General features: G+C 46.4%; 2 protein-coding genes and 1 pseudogene across 2 annotated transcripts; all 3 read right to left on the bottom strand.

Annotated features, from left to right (window-relative positions):
• Nucleotides 1–2,159: 2,159 nt before the first annotated feature.
• On the bottom strand, nucleotides 2,160–4,636 carry LOC145862467 (claudin-3-like; annotated as a pseudogene).
• A 4,805-nt stretch (nucleotides 4,637–9,441) lies between these two features.
• On the bottom strand, nucleotides 9,442–12,007 carry cldn8.1 (claudin 8.1). Its single transcript, XM_014163649.3, has one exon. The coding sequence runs from the start codon at nucleotides 11,796–11,798 to the stop codon at nucleotides 11,013–11,015; it is 786 nt and encodes a 261-aa protein (XP_014019124.1). The 5' UTR covers nucleotides 11,799–12,007; the 3' UTR covers nucleotides 9,442–11,012.
• Nucleotides 12,008–14,424: 2,417 nt separating this feature from the next.
• On the bottom strand, nucleotides 14,425–15,937 carry cldn8.2 (claudin 8.2). The gene has a single exon (XM_014163650.3). It carries the CDS (start codon nucleotides 15,820–15,822, stop codon nucleotides 14,917–14,919), a length of 906 nt encoding a protein of 301 aa, XP_014019125.1. The 5' UTR covers nucleotides 15,823–15,937; the 3' UTR covers nucleotides 14,425–14,916.
• Nucleotides 15,938–18,336: the final 2,399 nt, after the last annotated feature.

Here is an 18,336-nt window from a genome sequence, read left to right as displayed (position 1 = left end):
TACTGTCACTAACATTATGCTGTCTCTAGACTGTCACTAACATTATGCTGTCTCTAGACTGTCACTAACATTATACTGTCACTAACATTATGCTGTCTCTATACTGTCACTAACATTATACTGTCACTAACATTATGCTGTCTCTGTACTGTCACTAACATTAAACTGTCTTTATACTGTCACTAACATTATGCTGTCTCTATACTGTCACTAACATTATACTGTCACTAACATTATGCTGTCTCTAGACTGTCACTAACATTATGCTGTCTCTAGACTGTCACTAACATTATGCTGTCTCTATACTGTCACTAACATTATGCTGTCTCTAGACTGTCACTAGGTTCCTTCCTTCAGGACCAGACTGGTGGTGCGTTCCCAAATGGCCCCTTCTTTTTGGATTAATATGTGAGAGGCTCCCTACGGTCATTGCAGATGTCCTCTCTCTCTCGGAGAAGTGATATGTCCTGTCCTCTCTCTCGGAGAAGTGATATGTCCTGTCCTCTCTCTCGGAGAAGTGATATGTCCTGTCCTCTCTCTCTCGGAGATGTGATATGTCCTGTCCTCTCTCTCGGAGATGTGATATGTCCTGTCCTCTCTCTCGGAGAAGTGATATGTCCTGTACATAATGAGAGTACAGTTTAACGTAATAATAGCAGCATTCCACGCAGTGTTCATAGGTGACATATTGACAGTGTTTTAATTAGATTGTGTGTAGCTGACGACGTTGTGTTTTTCTCAGGGCATGGCTATAGAGGTTTGTGTGTTATGGGACAAACAAACCCAGTGTTACATCCCAAGTGGCACACTATCCCCTACATGGTGCACTACTTTGAACAGAGCCCTATGGGCCCTGGTCAAAAGTAGTCCGCTATATAGGGAATAGGGTGCCACTTGAGATGCAATACAGAACAATGTCACCTCTGTTTATATTTCTCCTACATATTTACAAAACAACGGTAATAGGATCTCTAGATGCTGTAACTGTCCCTTACGCTCAACATGAATTCAATCATTTAGGCCTAGATTCAATCAGATCAAGCGTTAACCAGTGATAGCAGACACCCGCATACCGGATGTTTTGGCTGTATGTCAGAGGTGGATCTCAGTTGGAGCTGTCAAATCAGTGAGCAGCTGCTCTTGAGATCATTGTGGGGCAGCAGGGTAGCCTAGTGGTTAGAGGCAGGTAGCCTAGTGGTTAGAGTGTTGGACTAGTAACCGAAAGGTTGCAAGATCAAATCCCTGAGCTGACAAGGTAAAAATCTGTCGTTCTGCCCCTGAACAAGGCAGTTAACCCACTGTTCCTAGGCTGTCATTGTAAATAAGAATTTGTTCTTAACTGACTTGCCTGGTTAAATAAATATAAAATTGTCAGGAATACACACCTGTCTGCTTCACTTGTGTTAGAAGTTCAGAAAGTGTAGGCTATATAGAAATAATTATGCTCAAATTGAAAAATAATTTAACAAAATAATAAGGATTTCTATCAGTCTAATGGAGGTGTAGATTACATCTTGGTCTGTTGGCTATAGGAGAGTAGAGCAGTATGTTGGCTGTAGGAGTAAGGAGCAGTATGTTGGCTATAGGAGTAAGGAGCAGTATGTTGGCTATAGGAGTAAGGAGCAGTCTGTTGGCTATAGGAGTAAGGAGCGGTCTGTTGGCTATAGGAGTAAGGAGCGGTCTGTTGGCTATAGGAGTAAGGAGCGGTCTGTTGGCTATAGGAGAGTAGAGCAGTCTGTTGGCTATAGGAGAGTAGAGCGGTCTGTTGGCTATAGGAGTAAGGAGCGGTCTGTTGGCTATAGGAGAGTAGAGCGGTCTGTTGGCTGTAGGAGTAAGGAGAGCGGTCTGTTGGCTGTAGGAGTAAGGAGAGCGGTCTGTTGGCTGTAGGAGTAAGGAGAGCGGTCTGTTGGCTGTAGGAGTAAGGAGAGCGGTCTGTTGGCTGTAGGAGTAAGGAGAGCGGTCTGTTGGCTGTAGGAGAGTAGAGCGGTCTGTTGGCTGTAGGAGAGTAGAGCGGTCTGTTGGCTGTAGGAGAGTAGAGCGGTCTGTTGGCTGTAGGAGAGTAGAGCGGTCTGTTGGCTGTAGGAGAGTAGAGCGGTCTGTTGGCTGTAGGAGAGTAGAGCGGTCTGTTGGCTGTAGGAGTGTGGCGTCTGACGTAGCTGTTAGAGGTGGAGGGCCAGCTGCCCAACCTTCTTCACCAACCCTACGTCATACACATCAGCAGGAGGGTTCATAACGACCCCGTGTTGTCCATAAGGAGAGTTGTTAAGAGACAGACTGGTGTTGGTGTCCATCGAAGCTGAGACTTTGGTGGTTTAGACCGGGCAGGTGGTGAGCCTTCATGCTAGGGACACTGGAGATGGGATGGTATCGTGTCACGGTGGGTTTGTTGATCCTGTTGGCTGGGTGCTAGATATCCAACAAGGCTTTGTTGGAGGGGACACGGCGACAGACGAAGAGGAGCCCCAAGGCCAGAGGAAGGTTCCCGGTGACCCAGCCGATGTAGAGCTTCTCCCTCAGCAGTGTACGCTGGGTGTTGATCGGCAGGAGGGTTATAGAAGTCACGGATGATGCCGTGAGCCACCCAGGAGACTGGGATAAATACACAGAGACCAGAAACGACATGTCTCCAGCCACCATGAGGATGAGGTTCTTAGCACGGTCATTGTCCTGGATGCAGGAGGTGCAGCGTATCCCAGCTAGAGTCCCCAGTAGATCCATCCCTGAAAGGGCCAGAGAGCAGCACATCCAGCCCCTGGCAGCCTGTGGAAGAGAAGACCAATACATACTGTAGCACATCAAGCCCCTGGCAGCCTGTGGAAGAGAAGACCAATACATACTGTAGCACATCAAGCCCCTGGCAGCCTGTGGAAGAGAAGACCAATACATACTGTAGCACATCAAGCCCCTGGCAGCCTGTGGAAGAGAAGACCAATACATACTGTAGCACATCAAGCCCCTGGCAGCCTGTGGAAGAGAAGACCAATACATACTGTAGCACATCAAGCCCCTGGCAGCCTGTGGAAGAGAAGACCAATACATACTGTATCTCATTAACCCCTGGCAGCCTGTGGAAGAGAAGACCAATACATACTGTAGCACATCAAGTCCCTGGCAGCCTGTGGAAGAGAAGACCAATACATACTGTATCTCATTAACCCCTGGCAGCCTGTGGAAGAGAAGACCAATACATACTGTCGCACATCAAGCCCCTGGAAGCCTGTGGAAGATAAGAACAATACATACTGTAGCACATCAAGCCCCTGGCGGCCTGTGGAAGAGAAGAACAATACATACTGTAGCACATCAAGCCCCTGGCAGCCTGTGGAAGAGAAGACCAATACATACTGTAGCACATCAAGCCCCTGGCAGCCTGTGGAAGAGAAGACCAATACATACTGTAGCACATCAAGCCCCTGGCAGCCTGTGGAAGAGAAGACCAATACATACTGTATCTCATTAACCCCTGGCAGCCTGTGGAAGAGAAGACCAATACATACTGTAGCACATCAAGTCCCTGGCAGCCTGTGGAAGAGAAGACCAATACATACTGTATCTCATTAACCCCTGGCAGCCTGTGGAAGAGAAGACCAATACATACTGTCGCACATCAAGCCCCTGGAAGCCTGTGGAAGATAAGAACAATACATACTGTAGCACATCAAGCCCCTGGCGGCCTGTGGAAGAGAAGAACAATACATACTGTAGCACATCAAGCCCCTGGCAGCCTGTGGAAGAGAAGACCAATACATACTGTAGCACATCAAGCCCCTGGAAGCCTGTGGAAGAGAAGACCAATACATACTGTAGCACATCAAGTCCCTGGCAGCCTGTGGAAGAGAAGAACAATACATACTGTAGCACATCAAGCCCCTGGCGGCCTGTGGAAGAGAAGACCAATACATACTGTAGCACATCAAGCCCCTGGCAGCCTGTGGAAGAGAAGACCAATACATACTGTAGCACATCAAGCCCCTGGCAGCCTGTGGAAGAGAAGACCAATACATACTGTAGCACATCAAGTCCCTGGCAGCCTGTGGAAGAGAAGAACAATACATACTGTAGCACATCAAGCCCCTGGCGGCCTGTGGAAGAGAAGAACAATACATACTGTAGCACATCAAGCCCCTGGCAGCCTGTGGAAGAGAAGAACAATACATACTGTAGCACATCAAGCCCCTGGCAGCCTGTGGAAGAGAAGACCAATACATACTGTAGCACATCAAGCCCCTGGCAGCCTGTGGAAGAGAAGAACATTATCTAGCTACCTCTTCAAGAGGTTCGGACCTCTTGGTGGAACATCTTGAAGGTGTTGGGTTGACAGTCGCTCCACCCGGGTTTGAATCCCGGTAGGAGCTACCGCCCCGTATTCGCTACAATACATGAAGTAAAGTTTTACCAAAAATAGGTTAAATACTTGTTTGTGATTGACATGATTTTAAAGTCTTTGTTCCAAATGGCACCCTATTCCCATAGGGTGCACTACTTTTGACCAGGGTCCATAGGGTGCCATAGGGCTCTGGTCAAAAGTAGTGCATTATATAGAGAATAGGGTGCCATTTGGGACATAATCATACTGTAACCATACCTGCAGGTCCACAGGGAGGAACAGCAGGGAGTCGTACACCTTACACTGCATCTAATGTTGGCTTGTCTACAGCAGTTCGTCCACAGGCCGTCCCAGAGCGTCTCCGTGACGATGATGTTCTCTCTGATGAAGGCTGTCACCTCCCATCAGACCCACCAGGCCCACGCACAGCGTTGCGATCTCAGACACCCTGTATCATCACGCTTTCAGGGTCCACACAAACTATCTTGGTCCACACAAACTCCCAAAGTCTTCCTGACAAAGAAACAATGATGGCTCACTCCAAAATCTACTTTTTTCAGACCTCAGAAATTGCCTAAGTATGAGATGAGTCCTATTGGACATTTCCCCCCCCCACCCCCTCTTACCATACCTGCTACTCCCCCTTCTTACCATACCTGCTACTCCCCCTTCTTACCATACCTGCTACTCCCCTCTCTTTGACCATATCTGCTACTCCCCCCCCCTCTTACCATACCTGCTACTCCCCCCCCCTCTTACCATACCTGCTACTCCCCCCCTCTTACCATACCTGCTACTCCCCCCCCCTCTTACCATACCTGCTACTCCCCCCCCTCTTACCATACCTGCTACTCCCCCCTCCCCCTATTGGACATTCCCCCCCTACCCCCCTCTTACCATACCTGCTACTCCCCCCCTCTTACCATACCTGCTACTCCCCCCCTCTTACCATACCTGCTACTCCCCCCCTCTTACCATACCTGCTACTCCCCCCTCCCCCTATTGGACATTCCCCCCCTACCCCCTCTTACCATACCTGCTACTCCCCCCCTCTTACCATACCTGCTACTCCCCCCTCTTACCATACCTGCTACTCCCCCCCCTCTTACCATACCTGCTACTCCCCCCCTCTTACCATACCTGCTACTCCCCCCCTCTTACCATACCTGCTACTCCCCCCCTCTTACCATACCTGCTACTCCCCCCTCTTACCATACCTGCTACTCCCCCCCTCTTACCATACCTGCTACTCCCCCCCTCTTACCATACCTGCTACTCCCCCCCTCTTACCATACCTGCTACTCCCCCCCTCTTACCATACCTGCTACTCCCCCCCTCTTACCATACCTGCTACTCCCCCCCCTCTTACCATACCTGCTACTCCCCCCCTCTTACCATACCTGCTACTCCCCCCCTCTTACCATACCTGCTACTCCCCCCTCCCCCTATTGGACATTCCCCCCCTCCCCCCCTCTTACCATACCTGCTACTCCCCCCCTCTTACCATACCTGCTACTCCCCCCTCCCCCTATTGGACATTCCCCCCCTCCCCCCCTCTTACCATACCTGCTACTCCCCCCCTCTTACCATACCTGCTACTCCCCCCTCCCCCTATTGGACATTCCCCCCCTCCCCCCCTCTTACCATACCTGCTACTCCCCCCCTCTTACCATACCTGCTACTCCCCCCTCCCCCTATTGGACATTCCCCCCCTCCCCCCCTCTTACCATACCTGCTACTCCCCCCCTCTTACCATACCTGCTACTCCCCCCCTCTTACCATACCTGCTACTCCCCCCCTCTTACCATACCTGCTACCCCCCCCTCTTACCATACCTGCTACTCCCCCCCCCTCTTACCATACCTGCTACTCCCCCCTCCCCCTATTGGACATTCCCCCCCTACCCCCTCTTACCATACCTGCTAATCCCCCCTCTTACCATACCTGCTACTCCCCCCCCTCTTACCATACCTGCTACTCCCCCCCCTCTTACCATACCTGCTACTCCCCCCCTCCTACCATACCTGCTACTCCCCCCCTCTTACCATACCTGCTACTCCCCCCTCCCCCTATTGGACATTCCCCCCCCTACCCCCTCTTACCGTACCTGCTAATCCCCCCTCTTACCATACCTGCTACTCTCCCCTCCCCCTATTGGACATTCCCCCCCTACCCCCTCTTACCATACATGCTGCTCCTCAGTCTGCACCCACCCCAATGACATTCATCACTGTTGCAGTTGTTAATATGTATATGATATATTGCTAGCTTTATTATTTTATTTCACTTGGTCCCCCCCCTCCCTCTGAATGGTCCTTTAGTCAGCCGGCTGTTCCCCCTATGGTCATTCCCCCCTCTGTCTCAATGGTCCTTTAGTCAGCCGGCTGTTCCCCCTATGGTCATTCCCCCCTCTGTCTCAATGGTCCTTTAGTCAGCCGGCTGTTCCCCCTATGGTCATTCCCCCCCACTCCCTCAGTCTTTACTCTGCCTCCACCCCAATGGACATGTTATTTATTCATCACTGATACCATTATGATGTGTATATAGTTCTATTCATCACTGATACCATTATGATGTGTATATAGTTCTATTCATCACTGATACCATTATGATGTGTATATAGTTCTATTCATCACTGATACCATTATGATGTGTATATAGTTCTATTCATCACTGATACCATTATGTGTATATAGTTCTATTCATCACTGATACCATTATGATGTGTATATAGTTCTATTCATCACTGATACCATTATGATGTGTATAGTTCTATTCATCACTGATACCATTATGTGTATAGTTCTATTCATCACTGATACCATTATGATGTATATAGTTCTATTCCTATTTTTGTTGTGTTTTTCATGACCATTTTCATTGTTTTATTTAACTTAGTCCTGCATGTTGGAGCTCAGAGCCTAAGCTTTTCCGTGTACCCTGAAATCACACCTGCAACGCTGTACATGTGACTATTAAACACTGTGAATATCTGAATGTCCTGTTTTTTCACAGTTAACCTATAGCCTTGGATAGACCACTGTAGTGCCCCATAGCCTGTTTTAGCATCGCCGTTGAGGACTTCAGACATTTTGAAGTAGTCAACTGGGTGGGTCTTCCAATGGGTTAAGAAAGAATCACATAATTCCTGATTCCATTCAGCTCATCTGGAGGGATCAGCCAATGAACTATACTCCTGAGCAAACATTCCATACCTGCAGGTGGCAGTATATCACCAATCTTGGCTTTATATCTGTTCAGACAACACAATACTCAAAGTAGAAGAAGAAATTGACTACTTTAAAACTGAGAAAGCCCTCAATGGTGCTGCACATGCTGTCACAGATGCAAAATAAACCTCTTTCTACCTCTATGAATTATCACAAGCTTTAGGCTATGTACAGTGAGGGGAAAAAAGTATTTGATCCCCTGCTGATTTTGTATGTTTGCCCACTGACAAAGAAATGATCAGTCTATAATTGTAATGATAGGTTTATTTGAACAGTGAGAGACAGAATAACAACAAAAAAATCCAGAAAAATGCATGTCAAAAATTGATTTGCATTTTAATGAGGGAAATAAGTATTTGACCCCCTCTCAATCAGAAAGATTTCTGGCTCCCAGGTGTCTTTTATACAGGTAACGAGCTGAGATTAGGAGCACACTCTTAAAGGGTGTGATCCTAATCTCAGTTTGTTACCTGTATAAAAGACACCTGTCCACAGAAGCAATCAATCAATCAGATTCCAAACTCTCCACCATGGCCAAGACCAAAGAGCTCTCCAAGGATGTCAGGGACAAGATTGTAGACCTACACAAGGCTGGAATGGGGTACAAGACCATCGCCAAGCAGCTTGGTGAGAAGGTGACAACAGTTGGTGCGATTATTCGCAAATGTAAGAAACACAAAAGAACTGTCAATCTCCCTCAGCCAGGGGCTCCATGCAAGATCTCACCTCGTGGAGTTGCAATGATCATGAGAACGGTGAGGAATCAGCCCAGAACTGCACGGGAGGATCTTGTCAATGGTCTCAAGGCAGCTGGGACCATAGTCACCAAGAAAACAGTTGGTAACATACTACACCGTGAAGGACTGAAATCCTGTAGCGCCCGCAAGGTCCCCCTGCTCAAGAAAGCACATATACATGCCCGTCTGAAGTTTGCCAATGAACATCTGAATGATTCAGAGGACAACTGGGTGAAAGTGTTGTGGTCAGATGAGACCAAAATGGAGCTCTTTGGCATCAACTCAACTCGCCGTGTTTGGAGGAGGTGGAATGCTGCCTATGACCCCAAGAACACCATCCCCACCGTCAAACATGGAGGTGGAAACATTATGCTTTGGGGGGGGTTTTCTGCTAAGGGGACAGGACAACTTCACTGCATCAAAGGGACGATGGACGGGGCCATGTACCGTCAAATCTTGGGTGAGAACCTCCGTCCCTCAGCCAGGGCATTGAAAATGGGTCGTGGATGGATATTCCAGCATGGCAATGACCCAAAACACACGGCCAAGACAACAAAGGAGTGGCTCAAGAAGAAGCACATTAAGGTCCTGGAGTGGCCTAGCCAGTCTCCAGACCTTAATCCCCTAGAAAATCTGTGGAGGGAGCTGAAGGTTCGAGTTGCCAAACGTCAGCCTCGAAACCTTAATGACTTGGAGAAGATCTGCAAAGAGGAGTGGGACAAAATCCCTCCTGAGATGTGTGCAAACCTGGTGGCCAACTACAAGAAACGTCTGACCTCTGTGATTGCCAACAAGGGTTTTGCCATCAAGTACTAAGTCATGTTTTGCAGAGGGGTCAAATACTTATTTCCCTCATTAAAATGCAAATCATTTTATAACATTTTTGACATGCGTTTTTCTGGATTTTTTTTGTTGTTATTCTGTCTCTCACTGTTCAAATAAAGCTACCATTAAAATTATAGACTGATCATTTCCTTGTCAGTGGGCAAACGTACAAAATCAGCAGGGGATCAAATACTTTTTTCCCTCACTGTAGCTATTTCACCACCTCTCAGTAGCTTCACTTCACAATGAAATGGAAAGCTTTTCACAAAATCCATCTTTTGTTATGTACCACCAGTCTCTCCATTGTAATAATAAAACAGGATGACTACATAATGTTTCATTTAATCAGTAATGTGTAAATCAAAGTCTTACATTGCTTCTGAAGGTATTCACTTTTATATACATTAGCTTGCACCAGATAATGAAATGTCAATGAGTAATTCAGAAAAAGCTTGTTCGTATTCCAGAAGCTGAAAGACTTACCTCAACTTAATTGAAACGATTAACGTTTTTTAATTCATTTGAAATGAAATAACTTTTAACATATGCAGCGTTAACCGTGAATTTAAATGTCAAATCCCACTACAACGCTGACCTAGGGATTGAACCCAGCCCTAGTTCTTAGTCCGTAATGCTCTGTTTGCTTTGACAAAAGTCCTCTGTTCTACCCTACTGCTTCTGGGTCCACACCTTCAACAACCAGCCTTGTATTTACTTCCATTAGTCCTTCCATCAAGCTGTCAACACAGAGAGGATGTGTCCCAAATGGCACCCTATTCCCTATAAATAGCACCCTATAGAAAATAGGGCCCTGGTCAGAAGTAGTGCACTATGTAGGGAATAGGATGCCCCAGGGGATAATATTACAAAACGATACTGTCATTGTTTGTCTACTCCCAAACATTACAAAATGGCAGTAACAACACAGGTGTTTTAACACATCCAGGACTGTCTTGTAGTTTGTTGATGTTGCCAAGGGGGACCTTTGCCAAGGGGGACCGTTGTCAAGGGGGATCTTTGTCAAGGGGGGGGCCAATGGAACAAAGCCAGCCCTGTGCTGCTCTTCTCCAAAACACATTAGCAGAAATGTCACTTTACAGCACACAGTCAGCTACATATCTGTCAATAGGAGATGATTTTGTCTAATCAGATACTTTAGGAATGAAATAATAAAATGAAGGATAATGGGTGCATCCCTAATGGCAACCTATATTAGTGTACTACTTTTGACCAGAAACCTATGGGCCCTATTTCCTATTGGTCCTGGTCAAAAGTAGTGCACTAAATAGGGAATAGAGTGCCCTTTGGGATGCATACATGACAATTGCTTTTTACATTATAAAAGCTACATATTATGTAACACCTAATGTAACTAAGGGGGTATTATGTGTAAGAACCCTACATTTACTGCACAAAGCACACAACCACATCAACACAATTTGTAAATATATTTACACAAATAATCTTTAGGGATGTCATTATAAAAAAACTTGTGCTTATACACCCCACCAATACAAAGTAAATACAAATATGAAAACAAAGGATAATATTTTTTTTTTTTTAGGATTAAGGTTCCCTCAAGGTATTCTCTTTCTGAGTTCACAGTTAATCTATTATAAGTGTATTTAGTATCTTTAAACAGCTTTCTTACAAACAAATCCGATAGACACGTTTTTTTTTTCTCAACTGAAATGCATGTTATGATAATTCTACGATTAATCCTCTCTTTGTGAGTTTCACAGTGTATTACAATCATTTAGTCTCTTACTTTATGCCGATATGCATCTTTTAACAACTGAAAGCCTTCTTTCAAAGCGTACCCATAAGAACACATCAGTTCCTCCAGTCTGTATAAAACACGTAAGTCTCTTTCCCTCCCTTTAGTCTCAACACTCAGAGGTAAGCCACAGCACTGCGTTCCGACGGATACCTGGAGGGGTAGTGGTTGGAGCCGGGATAGCTGTAACTGGACGGCTGTCTCTGTAGAGGCTGGGGCTGGAGCTGGGGCTGGAGCTGGGGCTGGTACTGTGGCTGGTACTGTGGTTGAGGGGCGTAAGACATGTATTGACTAGGGCTGTTCCTGGAGTACATGTATTTGTCTTGCCTTTTATCCTCTTTGATGTTACAGCAGCAGAACATGCAGCCGCCGGCGAAGAGGAAAGCAGAGGAGACCCATCCGATGTAGAGAGCCTCTCCCAGCTCCCTGCGCTGGGCGTCGATCAGCAAGGGGTTGTAGAAGTCACGGATGATAGTGTGACCTGTCCAGGAGACTGGGATGATGACGCAGATGCAGGCCCCGAGGATCATGCTGCCAGCGATGATGAGCACCATGCGTTTTGCCCGGTCGTTGTCCCGGATGCAGGCCGTGCACTGTAAGCCCAGGATAGAGACGAGCAGCCCCACCCCTCCCAGGGCCAAGCCACAGCACATCAGACCCCTGGCCGCCTGCAGGTCTGGAGGCAGAGCCAGGAGGGAGTCGTACACTTTACACTGCATCCTGATGTTGGCCTGTCTAAAGCAATTCATCCACAGACCCTCGTAGCGCGTCTCGAACACGATGATGTTCTCGCCGATGAAGGCCGTCACGCGCCACATGGGCATCCCCGTGCTAGCAGCTGTCCCGATCAGACCGATGAGAGACAGCAACAAGCCAACGATCTCCAGAGCTGAGTTGGCCATGGTCTCACTCTGTCCTGCCTAACTCACCTAGACCTAATAGTCAACAGGCTGAGGAGAGTCGCACTAGTGTCTCACTAACCCACCTAGTCAACAGGCTGAAGGGAGTGGCAGTAAGATCTGACAACAGTGAGGAGCTGCTTCCTTCCTCTCCGGAGAAGTTTTGCATCCCGTTGGAAGATGAGAGGAGCTGATAGGTGATAGGTGTGCCCTTGGAAAAGCCTCCTCCCTCCCTCTCTTCCCGTGGTCAGGACAGGTGAATGGGAGGGGACTGGGTCTGTTGCTAGGAGACAGAATCCCTGGGGACAGGAAGTGTTTTTCTATTGTAACAGTAAGTCTGGGAGCTGTAGGAGGAGGGGAAGGAGGGGTGTGTGTGTGTGTGTGTGTGTGTGTGTGTGTGTGTGTGTGTGTGTGTGTGTGTGTGTGTGTGTGTGTGTGTGTGTGTGTGTGTGTGTGTGTGTGTGTGTGTGTGTGTGTGTGTGTGTCAAATCATCAAGTCAACTATTATTTGTCACATGCGCCGAATACAACACTTACAGACTTTTCCGTGAAATGCTTACACAAGCCCTTTCAAAACAACGCAGAGTTAAAAAAAGTAAGAAAAGATTAGCAAAACATTTTTTTTTTTACTGAAAAACATTTTTTTGCTAAAATAGTAACACAATAAAATAACAAGGCCAGATACAAGGAGTACCGGTACTTAGTCAATGCGCTGGGGTATGAGGTAGTTGAGGTAATTGAGGTAATATGTACATGTAGGTAGGGGTAAAAGTGACTAGGCAATCAGCAGAGATAATAAACAGAGTAGCAGCAGCGTATGTGATGAGTGTGAAAGTGTGTCTGTGTGTGAGTGTGAGGCATCAATATACCTGTGTGTGTGTTTTGTGTGTTTGAGTGTGTGTATATGTGTGTTGGAGTGTCTGTGTAGTATGTATGAGTAGAGTCCAGTCAGTGTGGATAGAGTCCAGTCAGTGTGGGTAGAGTCCAGTCAGTGTGGGTAGAGTCCAGTCAGTGTGTGGGTAGAGTCCAGTGAGTGTGAGGGTAGAGTCTAGTCAGTGTGAGGGTAGAGTCCAGTCAGTGTGTGGGTAGAGTCCAGTCAGTGTGGGTAGAGTCTAGTCAGTGTGTGGGTAGAGTCCAGTCAGTGTGGGTAGAGTCCAGTCAGTGTGGGTAGAGTCCAGTCAGTGTGGGTAGAGTCCAGTCAGTGTCGGTAGAGTCCAGTCAGTGTGGATAGAGTCCAGTCAGTGTGGGGGTAGAGTCTAGTCAGTGTGGGTAGAGTCTAGTCAGTGTGGGTAGAGTCCAGTCAGTGTGGGTAGAGTCCAGTCAGTGTGAGGGTAGAGTCCAGTCAGTGGGGGTAGAGTCCAGTCAGTGTGGGTAGAGTCCAGTCAGTGTGGGTAGAGTCCAGTCAGTGTGGGTAGAGTCCAGTCAGTGTGAGGGTAGAGTCCAGTCAGTGTGAGGGTAGAGTCCAGTCAGTGTGGGTAGAGTCCAGTCAGTGTGGGTAGAGTCCAGTCAGTGTGGGTAGAGTCCAGTCAGTGTGGGTAGAGTCTAGTCAGTGTGTGGGTAGAGTCCAGTCAGTGTGAGGGTAGAGTCCAGTCAGTGTGTGGGTAGAGTCCAGTCAGTGTGTGGGTAGAGTCTAGTCAGTGTGAGGGTAGAGTCCAGTCAGTGTGGGTAGAGTCCAGTCAGTGTGGATAGAGTCCAGTCAGTGTGGGTAGAGTCCAGTCAGTGTGTGGTAGAGTCCAGTCAGTGTGGGTAGAGTCCAGTCAGTGTGAGTAGAGTCCAGTCAGTGTGAGTAGAGTCCAGTCAGTGTGGGTAGAGTCCAGTCAGTGTGAGTAGAGTCCAGTCAGTGTGAGTAGAGTTTACTCTCCTGACTTTATCCTGTTTTAGAAGGGACTGATCTTCTTGACTGATAGAGCTTTAGGAGAGTCTCCCAGGAATCTGCTGGGTATATGACCCAAAACAAAACACTTTAGTACCCCATACATTAAGTTTCAATTCACTTCCTGAATTTAACATCTATTGGACTCCAGCTTCCTCTGCTACTATTGCTGTACTATGGTTTTGGGTATGAATCCCATCTGTCTGCCTCTGAATCAGTCTCTATCCGTCTCTGTGTCTGTCTGTATCCTGTTGCCTTAGGAGTTGTGAGCTCAGTGGTCATTCCTTTCTTTCTTCCCTGACATAGTACTATCTGGTTAGATAGATTTGCATCATGGTTTGAATGTGTTTGAGTGAGTCAGTCTGGTTTAGCCTGTTGCGTTCAGGTACATTTCCAATGACAACAAAGATACAATGGTGCATTCTAACCCCAGCATTCTAACCCCAGCATTCTAAACCCAGCATTCCACCAGAGAGGACAGGAACTGGTTGAGCGAGAACAAACCATTCTCTGACTACATAAAAGTAAAAGACTGTTTTTTGGTTAGGATGATCGTAGATAACCTGTAAGTTGCTCTGAATAAGAGCGTCTGCTAAATTACTAAAATGTAAATGTAATAAACCCGGAATGTTCATTTTAAAATCTTCAAATCGTTTAGATTTATTTATTTTTTTAAGTAAAAAGTTATATATATATTTTATTGTGAACCAAATTGGCCTCAATTTAAGCCAGTGCTGTAACAAACTGAAAACATAATGAAAACAAACCTTTTAATATGAAAATAGCAGGTAAACAGAAACAGGGTGTTGGTAAGTTGTTTGGTCAATATTAGTGCAAAGTTGTGAAGCCCTTTTTGCTTAACCACATTATTCCACAGCCATTGGTAGGACAATATTTGCTCAACATTTGCACAATACACATAACTCCCACTTACAGTTGAACACATAGACACACAACACATACAGGGAATTTCACATAGGTCTCCTTAATGATATTTTCTCTCTCTCTCTCTCTATGAACAAAATAATCAACGATTGGGCCATTTCCAGAGACTTCTGGCCAGTTCAGTGTGGGTAGAGTCCAGTCCTCCCCACTCTGACATTTCAACAACGCTTGGATCCAAAGAACTCAAATGAATTATATTCTATGTAACAATATGAGTTCAATTATATTAATTGTACTTTTAAGGCTTGGTTCCAAGCAGGCAAGGTAAGTCTCAAGTCCATATCGTTCTGGGCTGGGTTTCTCTCACATGTACTGGTTAGGAGCATAGACCACAGATCCGGGTGGAGCTGAGTAGTTGGGTTGGTAGGAATATGGCTGGTATGCGTATGCTGATCCCGGCTGGTAGCTCACTCCAGGCTGGTAGTTCACTCCCGGCTGGTAGATGTACCCAGGCCCGTTGACCATCCTCTCCATCTCATCGTCTCCTATCCGGGGTGCGTGGCGACACAGCAGTATAACCCCAGCCACAAACAGCAGAGCCGAAGTCACCCATCCGATGTAGAGAGCCTCTCCCAGCTCCCTGCGCTGGGCGTCGATCAGCAGGGGGTTGTAGAAGTCACGGATGATCACGTTGGCCGTCCAGGAGATTGGGATGATGGTGGTGACACAACCCACGAGGAACAGGCATCCCCCGGTCACCAGGATGATGTGTTTGGTACGAGGCCGGTGGTCCACCACCTTGGTACACTTCATCCCCACGGCAGAGAGGATCAGAGCGATGGCGGACACAGCTACGGAGGAGCACATCAGGCCCCTGGCCGCCTGCAGGTCCGCAGGGAGGAACAGCAGAGAGTCGTACACCTTGCACTGCATCCTGATGTTGGCTTGTCTATAGCAGTTCATCCACAGGCCCTCCCAGCGCGTCTCCATGACGATGATGTTCTCCTGGATAAATGCTGTCACCTTCCACATGGGCAAGCCGGTCACCGCGGAGACACCGATCAGGCCGACGAATCCGAAAACCAGCGCCACGACCTCGCAGCAGACGGCCTCGGAGCGGGCCTTCTTCTCTACTTTCTTCTTCTCCTCGTACACTGAGTCCATGTACGACCTGGCTGCTTTCTCATCGTAGGCCGGGTCAAAGTAGGACTGAGGCGGCTTCCCGTAGACACTGTAAGCGGTGGCACTGCCCATGTAGGACCGGTCCATGTTGGCTGGCTGTCGGTTAGAGAACCTACCGAGGACTGGCGTGTCACAACTCTCCTGCCTCTATCTCACCGTTGAACTAAATGAGAGGACAGGAACCAGATGTCTAGGTGATACACCCTACAGAGAGTATGCTAACGATGCTACTCTTCTGGTTCAGGTGCTTTATGACATCAGATAAACGAAGGACAGAGAAACTGGCCCTACTTGATTTGACGACACAAACATGTTGATTTGAAAGCTGTTGAAACCAGATTTCACAGAGACTCTGAAGGAGTACAGTATGTGGATTATACTGTGAATGTATTAAAGTGAGTGGATTATACTGTGAATGTATTAAAGTGAGTGGATTATACTGTGAATGTATTACATTTACATTACATTTTAGTCATTTAGCAGACGCTCTTATCCAGAGCGACTTACAGTAGTGAATGCATACATTTCATTTCATACATTTTTTTTCCTGTGCTGGCCCCCCGTGGGAATCAAACCCACAACCCTGGCGTTGCAAACACTATGCTCTACCAACTGAGCTACAGGGAGTGGAAGTGAGTGGATTATACTGTGAATGTATTAAAGTGAGTGGATTATACTGTGAATGTATTAAAGTGACGAAGCAGATTGTTACTGTTATTATTACTGTTATTGGTGAAGTAGAAACACAACAGACTAAAAAAAAACTAAACAAGCAATGATTAAATCACTTATTCTTACTAGAAGATGAAACTAAAAGTTAACAATACAAATAATCTTCTCAAATGCCCAGGAACTCTCATCATCATCATAGTAATTGATCAAGATAATTTGTATTGTCTAATAATGTGTGCTATACTTTTATACACAACCACTATGTCTCAAGCAACAAAACAATCTAATGACATCAGAGCAGAGTAAAAAGAAACAATAAAAACAATTATCCAACATTTCCACGACTCAGGAACAGTGTTCATCCTGATCACAGCGATGTGTTGTACCCTGGTACAACTTTATAACAGTGTAACACTGCAGATACACAGCATGAGGACACTGCAGATACACAGCATGAGGACACTGCAGATACACAGCATGAGGACACTGCAGATACACAGCATGAGGACACTGCAGATACACAGCATGAGGACACTGCAGATACACAGCATGAGGACACTGCAGATACACAGCATGAGGACACTGCAGATACACAGCATGAGGACACTGCAGATACACAGCATGAGGACACTGCAGATACACAGCATGAGGACACTGCAGATACACAGCATGAGGACACCAGATTCCCTTCCGCGATTCTCAATACGTATATATATATATATATATCTATAATAATATATATATATATATATATATCTTTCTCTCTTACTCACACCACACACACACACACACACACACACACACACACACACACACACACACACACACACACACACACACACACACACACACACACACACACACACACACACACACACGAAGAGTGTGTGTATACAAGCCAAGGGTACAGTTGTTGTTCTCGATAATTCAAGTTCTTAATGTGTAAAGTACTCAAATCAAATCAAATGTTATTTGTCACATGCTTCCTAAACAACAGCTGTAGACTAACAGTGAAACGCTTATTTATGGGTCCTTTTCCAACAATGCAGAGTTAAAGATATAGATTTTTCACATACACGTAATTAGCAGATGTTATTACGGATGTAGCGAAATGCTTGCGCTTCTAGCTCCGACCGTGTAGTAATATCTAACAAGTAATATCTAATAAATTACACAACACATATACCCAATACACACAAATCTAAGTAGGAATGAATGAAGACTACATACATACGGACGAGCGATGTCAGAGCGGAACGGACTAAGGTACTGTAGAATAGTATAGAATACAGTATATTTATTTTATTTTACCTTTATTTAACCAGGCAAGTCAGTTAAGAACAAATTCTTATTTTCAATGACGGCCTACCAGGGAACAGTGGGTTAACTGTCTTGTTCAGGGGCAGATTTGTACCTTGTCAGCTCGGGGATTCGATCTTGCAACCTTTCGGTTACTAGTCCAACCTAGTCCGCCTCATATACATATGAGATGAGTAATGCAAGATACGTAAACATTATTAAGTGATTAAGATACCGTAGAATACTATAGAATGCAGTATATACATATGAGATGAGTAATGCCAAATATGTAAACATTATTAAAGTGACTGGTGTTCCATTCCTTAAAGTGCCCAGTGATTCCTAGTCTATGCCTCTAGGCAGCAGCCTCTAATGTGCTAGTGATTGTCCTGTCCTTGACAATCTTTTTGGCCATCCTGTGACATCGGGTGCTGTAGGTGTCCTGGAGGGGGGGGGGGGGGGGTAGTTTGCCCCCGGTGAAGCGATGGGCAGACCGCACCACCCTCTGGAGAGCCTTGTAGTTGCGGGCAGTGCAGTTGCCGTACCAGGCAGTGATACAGCCCGACAGGATGCTTTCAATTGTGCATCTGTAAAATTTGTGAGGGTTTTAGGTGACAAGCCAAATTTCTT

The sequence above is a fragment of the Salmo salar genome, chromosome 20 (genome assembly GCF_965601325.2).
Source record: "Salmo salar chromosome 20, fSalSal1, whole genome shotgun sequence".
Taxonomy (NCBI): Eukaryota; Metazoa; Chordata; class Actinopteri; order Salmoniformes; family Salmonidae; genus Salmo; species Salmo salar.
The sequence above is the reverse complement of the archived record's forward strand: the minus strand, read 5'-3'. Positions and strand labels throughout refer to the sequence as shown.

Excerpts from the sequence above, each read along its gene's own strand:
- cldn8.1 (XM_014163649.3), bottom strand. The coding sequence starts at position 11,798 with ATGGCCAACTCAGCTCTGGAGATCGTTGGCTTGTTGCTGTCTCTCATC.
- cldn8.2 (XM_014163650.3), bottom strand. The coding sequence starts at position 15,822 with ATGGACCGGTCCTACATGGGCAGTGCCACCGCTTACAGTGTCTACGGG.